Source organism: Helianthus annuus, chromosome 5 (genome assembly GCF_002127325.2).
Source record: "Helianthus annuus cultivar XRQ/B chromosome 5, HanXRQr2.0-SUNRISE, whole genome shotgun sequence".
NCBI classification, from domain to species: domain Eukaryota; kingdom Viridiplantae; phylum Streptophyta; class Magnoliopsida; order Asterales; family Asteraceae; genus Helianthus; species Helianthus annuus.
The window spans coordinates 97,572,213-97,580,036 of record NC_035437.2 but is presented as its reverse complement, the minus strand read 5'-3'; the positions used below and the strand labels follow the sequence as shown (position 1 = coordinate 97,580,036).

The following is a 7,824-nucleotide window of genomic DNA, read 5'->3' as shown; positions in this document are numbered from 1 at the left end:
AGTTTAATTTATTAAAGTCCAATTCCCCTTCCTATCTAGTCCATCCTTTTGTGTCGTACATCCACCTTAGAATACTCAACTTTGCTACCTCCATCTTTGTGATTTTGTCTTCTTGATGGTCAAACAATCAGTTTCGTATAATAAAGTCAGTTGAACTACAATCGTATAAAATTTCTCCTTTAATCTTATTGGGAACCACTTGTCACACGATACTCGAGCGGCTATTCTCCACTTGCACCAACATGCTTGAACACGGTGAACTACATCACTATCTGCATCATTGTCACTCTGAAAAAACGACCACAAATACTTGAACTTGGTAGCTTGTAAGACCACTAGGTCATGAATACCGACTTAGGTCATATACACATTTTTTATTTTATTTCCACGAATTTGGGACAAATATGAGATTTGGTGATATACTCGTTCACCCTACCCGATTACTCAGATTGTTTACCCGATTATATACATGAAATAACTTATTTTTTTAAATATGTTTATATGATCGATATCTTTTTTATTAGTAAGGCAATTGAATCATCACCTTAAACGTATACATTTTTTGTTGCAATCTTCTTTATAACATCTTAATTGTAATCTTTTGCTAAGAATTATTAAAAATTTGCATACCCTATTACTGTCATTTGTGCATTTGGGTATTTTATTTATTTACATTTGGGATTTCTTTTTTCTTTTGTATAGACTGTAGTCATTTTAAAACAATTTTATAGTGATTATACTAGATGTAATTGATTAATAGTTCCGCGATAACTACCCGGTGGGTTTTGGGCTGATTTATCCAACAGGTAACTTTAAGATACTGATGCGTGTACCCGAAAACCGTGAGTATACCATAACAGGTAAATACCATATAAACCCAAGAGGGTTAAACCCGGTTTACGATAAACTTTGATAATCAAGTATGAGGTTAAGATCGCCCAAACTCATCTCATTGTCATCCCTACATACTTAATATTAATTTTTTATATCGTACATTCATACAACCCACACTCGTCGTAAATCATAGTACTACTTTTGAAAGATGACTTTCATCCACAATATGAGAAAACACATAAAAGCTATTCGATTATAAAGTTCCCCAAAAATACTACTACTACTACATCTGTGGCCTTAAAATCATCATTTTTTATATGATCTACACAAATATTAAACAGAAAAGCAAAAAAACAATACAAAACATTCGCTTAAGAATTAATGTTTGGAAGTAAGATGATGTGAAAGCTTATGCTTCAACTTATACTTATTACACGCCCAGGTGAAGGGAAAAGTACAAGCAAGGACAAACTAGAAGTGCGGTCGTCTGTCTGTCTAATATTCGGAAGCCACCGTAACAATACTGACTTATGAAGTTGACATGTTTGTGTAGAGAAGAGTGAAGAAAACTTCGACTTGGGGTATGTTTTGAATGATTTGAGTAAACCTGTTTCGGCTTGGTTCCTCCAGCAGCAACGGACTAATTTGTGCAACCCGTGGAAGAAGTTTGGCTAGTGGTAGATTTCCATTTCCCTTCATGTCTTCCATCACCCCCTCCACCACTTTTCTTAGTGACATCTCCAGAATATTCCCAAATTCAGAACTACAAAAAGATTAAGTCACTCTCAATATCCAAATCTCACTACAAAAATAATATATATATATATATTCTATCGTTTGGATAAAATGATGTAGGAGGCTTTAGTCATCAAAATACTGTTCGGGTCTGTTTCCAATTTAGCAATTTTACCCACAGGCATAGTTTTAAAAAAAACGGCTGAGGCATGCGCCTCGAGGCGGAACGCCCAAAAAACGATTCTGAGGCGCGCCTCAGGGGGTTGATGTTGTACGTGCGCCTCAGAGGGGCTGAGGCACTAAAAAGGCTGCGGCTCAGGGGTTTTTGATACTTGTTTTTTATGTTTTTGAATTTTTGTGCTAATTTCAAGCAATTTATGTCTTTTTTATGTGTTTTTGGTCATTTTGATGATGAATTTAGTTAGTATTATTATTTTTATAAGATATATAATTTTTATATTTATTTTTTAATTCCGCCTCGGGCTTATGCCTCGGTTCGCCTCGAGGCATACGCCTCATGAGGCGAAGGGAAATCGCCTCAAAACTCGTTTCCGCTCTTTTAAACCTTGCCCACAGGTTCATAGTTTAAACCTTTCGCCACATGAGAAATTTTGCCATCTTTCTGAACCAACAAATCAGAAACAGAGGGTGGTAACTACAAAAGTAAAATGAAGTACCTTGATAAAACTGAGCGCGTCTCCAGCATTAGTTGATCTAATTTAGTGATGTCCGTAGCAGAGGATTCAGGTGATCTGTGGAATCTGATATCCTCTGGCATCAAATAATCGACCCAATGATGAGGGCTTCCCATGCTCATGAACATGTTCAATATCTGCATAATTGTTTCATCAAGTACACTAGCGTTGAAGATATCCCTCAACTGCTTTCTGCATATAAAAAAATAGATACGTAATATATCTAAACTATAGCTATAATATATAGACACCTTAGATATAAGGTAAGCAATATGCATAGATAGTCCTTACCCTCTGAGAACTTGAGTTGCGGCAGCTTGCATATTGGATACCAGTATCGGCATTCTCTGACTTGAAAGAAAATCAGCACTTGCCAAAAACTGTTGCTCGTCGGTTTGGTCAATCAGATCGGCATCCTCCTGAATAAACATGATTAGTAAATCAGAACAAGGTAGCAGACTAGAATTTGTGGAGGAGTGTAATGCAATGCCAACTAGGGTCGATTCTTCAATATAGAAAGCTTATAATTAGGGTTAATTTGCCAGTTTAGTCCAAAGGTTGTTGGTATCAGAATCGTCGGACACCCAGGACCATTCGGAACGGACCGGGTTGTTATTATATTCACAATCACAATCAATCATATAACAACGATCGCAGAACTTCATTGTAACAATAATGAACGAACAGTAATACGAATGATTTGAATGGAAAACTTACTGATCGAAAAACAAACAGAAATACTTGCAGCACTCGAACATAAACTGACTTCGAATACCTTCAACAAATGTCTGTTACAACGCTACGAAATAGAACAATGATGCAGGGTTCTTATAGGTGTGAAACGGTGCCTCTATACGGTCGCGTCTTTTCCTTAAATGGTGTATCCTGAATAACCGTTGCAGCAGTTACAACAAAGAGACACACCGTTTCACCTTTGGGCTTTATAAACCCTTGACCCGTATCATATTTCTATCAGACTGGACTATAAACAAACTGACACGGACATTGTTCTTTGACCCATACTAGACTAAACATAACCTGGACAAACATGGCCTACGGCCCAACCGAAATAAACTAAACATAATAATAAAGTCTGACCCATTAACTAAAATAAACATAACGTAAACGCGGCCCATCAAGAAATACGTGCTTAACTTTCGATCTTCAAAGGTTACATTTTTTGCCAGTGGGTCCAAAAAGGTTTCACCGTTGCCATTTTAGTCCACTTGGTTAACTTCATCCATTTTTTCTGTTAACGAGAAGGGCAATTCAGTCATTTTATATGTAATTCTGTTAACTAGAAGGACAATTCGGCCATATAAAATGACCGAATTGCCCTTCTCGTTAACAGAAAAAATGGATAAAGTTAACCCAGTGGACTAAAACGGCAACGATGAAACCTTTTTGGACCCACAGGCGAAAAATGAAACCTTTGGACTAAACTGGCAAAATAGCCCAAACCACAGGGACTGAAATGGCACTTAACTCTAATTAGGGAAGTCTATTATTTATAGGAATTCGGGAAGTAAAATGGTATGCCTTTCATGGAGAGAAGGTTAACACCTATAGGTATGTCCATTGATGATTGATCATTGTCTTCATTCAATCAATATTTAGGTTCTAACAAACAACTACCAATAAGTCAACTCCCATCATTAATATATATCATCGATTAATCAACAAGGCATAAAAGTGTTGTTCCCCTCTTGTACACTACCTACTGGTGCTATATGGGGGTGTAAAGAGGGTTGGCTGCAAACACTTATTTCTTCTTGAATTTCGCACAAAGATTGTTTCTGTGAACAAACCACAAGCATTTATATACTTTACCACGGTCACCATGTCTCGCCTCGCCACGCTATTCGCGATAGCGGTCGCTATGGCCGCTATGTCTACTCCCAATTTCTCAATATATTCCTTCACAGCATGGTTGTAAAAATCACTAATCGGAGGTTCACCTATTAATGGCTAGGCGGTCAATGAGAGTCCTATTCTGGCCAGATCCAGGACGAATTTTGACCAAAATTTATAAAATCCCGCAAATTACTTAAAAAATGGGTCTATGAGGGGTTAAAACATGTCTACTTTATAAAACTACATATAAAAATGTGTGTGTATATCATAGTTATCAAAAGCGATCGCTTTTCCCGCCTAGGCGATATTTCTGGGCGAGTCGACCTGTATGCGCTTTTCCCTCCTAGGTAAAAAAGCCACGTGATTTTTTTTTGAAATCTTATCTCTTATACATATACCAGATGATATTTGTAGGTATTTATCTATTTTTTGGAAATCATATCTCAATCAAATCAAATCTTATACATCTTTAAAAAATATATTTGAAATTTAGAAAAGTTAGAGATATCATATCTTGTTATTCAAATAAGAACCTAATCTGATAAAACAACTTTCATAATCTTCTGCCTTTTTTTGCCGGAGAAACATATAATACTACAGATATATTTTGACCTTATGAGGATTATGCAGTATATTCAACCATTCTCATCTCTTCATATAAATTATTTATGATTTATGAGTTAATTTACTTTTTGAACTTTATTTGTTTTCAAGTTTGAACAATTTGGTTTTGGGATATTTTGGTGATTCATAATGATTTTGGTTTTATTATAAGGATTATGGTATTTGAATACTTTCGGAATTTTAAGAAAGTGTTTTTTCAATACATAAATTATTTTTTTATGTTTTTATTTGCTTGCGCTTTATTTTTCTCAGGCCCGCGCTTTTTTTGCGCTTCTCGCCTAGGCGACAGGCGAGGCCTATGCGCCTAGAGTGCGCCTAGCACATTTGATAACTATGGTGTATATATAACTAAAAATTACATATAAAAATCCCAATCCGATTAATTCCAATTAATCCCGATTAATCGCTAGTCGGTACCCCATCGACCGACTAGCGATTCTTACAATACTGCTTCACAAGATGCAGCAGCCTATGTCATCTTTAGTTGAAGCACATTGGAATTTTGTTGCTCACACGGCCGACAAAAGAACAGAGACCGACTACAAACGATTCAAGATGTAGGCTCTACCAAAGATCGAAAGACAAAGACTTGACAATGAAGATTAAAAGGTCAATGATTTACAGCAACTGCACTTATAAAATCAGACAAAGATTTCTCAAGACACGACAATCAAAATGCAAACAATTTTACTGTCAAGTATGAGGAACTTAGCTGAGATCTTCTCATCCCTACGATCCCGCTTACCATAGCACCATTACATTAATATATCTTGTAAATCATGTAAACAATGAGTATTCAATTGCCTACTTTTAACAAAACAAGATGAAGCACTTTAACACATAATTATTCCGAAGTAAAAAAATAAGGTATGTTGCCTCACTTGGAAAGATCACGACTCACTCACATCAAAAGATCTATTTATTTACATGAAAATATTAATTATTTGAGAAACTTAATATACATCAACTGGTGAGGCTCCAAAATTAGAACATTTCAATTGCTATGTCTTTCCTAACAATGATTGATATTAACTACCCAAGTTGTTGATTTCTAATGAAAAAGATGTCAACATATATAAACCTAAATCTTAACATAAGCTTGTAAGTTGTAACTATAAGAGGAGACGGGGCGCCCCGTTATGAAGGGCTGGCCACGCGTCGACCTCCGTGATACACCACCGCCACCATCTCTTATAACGCGTGAACTGGATAACGCGTTGCCATGATCACGCGTGAAGAATTGAAGGTGCTGCACATGTTTGATGATGGAGATGAGTGTGTGGTGAGTGATGGGCACCCCCACTAAAATCCATCACTAGTGATGGAACCAAGCTCGATGACGTGGAAGAACTTAATTGGATGTTGTGAGCGATGGAAAACCAGCACTACTGGAGCGCCCCTACCCCCCTAAAGTTATAAACGTCTCTAGAGATAACTACAGAGTATAATTACAATTTTTTTTTGTGGATAAAACTTAGAAAGCAGTACAAAAATAAATACTTTGAGATGATGAACTTTTGCTTGTTTAGCTTAATCTTCTTATATTTTGGAATGGGGGAGTGAGTGATTGTTTGCTATAATCCCGATGTATAATAACTTGTATAAAAAATGATCTACACATGAGAAAATAAAGTATTAAGCTAGTATAACATTTATTTACGAGTTCCTATATTCTTATTTTCGACTAAATTGACACTGTAAAACACTTGATATACAAAAGAAGTAAATAAAGTGAAGAAATCTTACCGGTTGAAAACCGCCAAGATCGCGTGCAGTGTCTATATACAGATGTCTCCCTAAAATGTTGACTTGGATTCTAATATATAGGCTAACAGCCGTCATTGCCCAGATCGACAACACCAACCTTGTGAAACCTTTGGATTATATATAGCACTGGTTAGCTACCGATAACGAGAAAAGGGTAAAACAGAAACCAGAAAAGCTTTGCATACTTACTTAATATTTTAAGCCTGTCCCATAGCTCAAGCTTTTCAGAAGGAGTCAAAGTGTTGGATTGACCACCCTTCCCTCTGATCAACTTATCTGTAAGATGCAAAAGATCCAACTCTTCTGCGACTCGGCTGCTCAAATAAAGCATGGTGTGAGGCAAGGTCATGGTGTTGGCTATTCTTTGGATGTTCTCAAAGTGCATTTGCATCCTGTGAGATTCATTTCAGGTTTCAACAAGATCCTCAATAACAAACAAAACAAAATGAATGAAGAAGATATATCTTACTGGGCCTTGAGACGCTCATCGTTCTCTTGCTCCTCAGCAAGTTGCCTCTCCAGCTGAGAAATTCTCTTGTTGTAAGCATCATAAAACTTGTATAATATGTACCCACCTCCGCAAACCCCAACAGAAACATACAACTTTCGTTTGTGTCTTCTCCAGAATTCCCTGCAACCCAGATAACTAATAGTATCAGTTGTCGTTGTAAGAATTAGGGTACTTGTTTTCATTCAAAATTAGGGTAGAAACAATCAGTCATATATAGAAGAAACAAAGTAGAAAAATCAAAACTGACCACATTCAATCTTGCTTTGTGGCGTCACAAAGGGCTTGAATTGAAGGCAAATGGTCCAAGTTCGTAGATGATTCCAATGCAGTTGCAGTTGGTTTGGAATTGGAATATGAGCGAAAGAGAAAAGGGGACTGTCGTTATCTTTAATTTGATATTTTAAAGGGTTTTTCTTTGAGTAAATTACAATTTTCGTCCTTGTGATTTATACCTAATCACATACTTAGCCCAAGTGCTAAAATTGATCATTTCCGTACTTGTGGTTCTCGATTTGAATCAATGCCCATATTAACATAATTCGTTGGTCAACCGTTAAATGTCTAAAATACCCTCAATGATTATATATCACCTTAAAATTTTAAAAAGGAAAAAAAAAACTTTATTCACATATCAATAACCCTTATTATTACCATATCTAACACGATTCCCCACTAGTAACACCAACAACCTTTTCAAATTCTTCAAATCCAAATTCAAATTCAACCCACTTTCAAACCCCAATATGAGTTTGCATATTCAAAAGGACATGATTTGATCCAGATGGTAAAGAACAAGACATTGAT

General features: G+C 36.3%; 1 protein-coding gene across 1 annotated transcript; it reads right to left on the bottom strand.

Annotated features, from left to right (window-relative positions):
• Positions 1-1,066: 1,066 nt before the first annotated feature.
• Positions 1,067-7,415, bottom strand: LOC110940841 (peroxisome biogenesis protein 3-2). The gene is made up of 7 exons (XM_022182416.2): positions 7,268-7,415; positions 6,979-7,140; positions 6,699-6,901; positions 6,489-6,616; positions 2,556-2,683; positions 2,247-2,456; positions 1,067-1,597 (listed from the first exon to the last, which is right to left on the bottom strand). Exons 1-7 carry the CDS (start codon positions 7,270-7,272, stop codon positions 1,363-1,365), a joined length of 1,071 nt encoding a protein of 356 aa, XP_022038108.1. The 5' UTR covers positions 7,273-7,415; the 3' UTR covers positions 1,067-1,362.
• Between the last annotated feature and the right edge of the window lie 409 nt (positions 7,416-7,824).

Bases quoted from the DNA above. Each gene is read 5' to 3' on its own strand.
- LOC110940841 (XM_022182416.2), bottom strand. The intron at 6,617-6,698 runs GTAAGTATGCAA...TATAATCCAAAG, and splicing joins GGACAGGCTTAAAATATTAA to GTTTCACAAGGTTGGTGTTG. The intron at 1,598-2,246 runs GTACTTCATTTT...ATCTTTTTGTAG, and splicing joins ACGCGCTCAGTTTTATCAAG to TTCTGAATTTGGGAATATTC.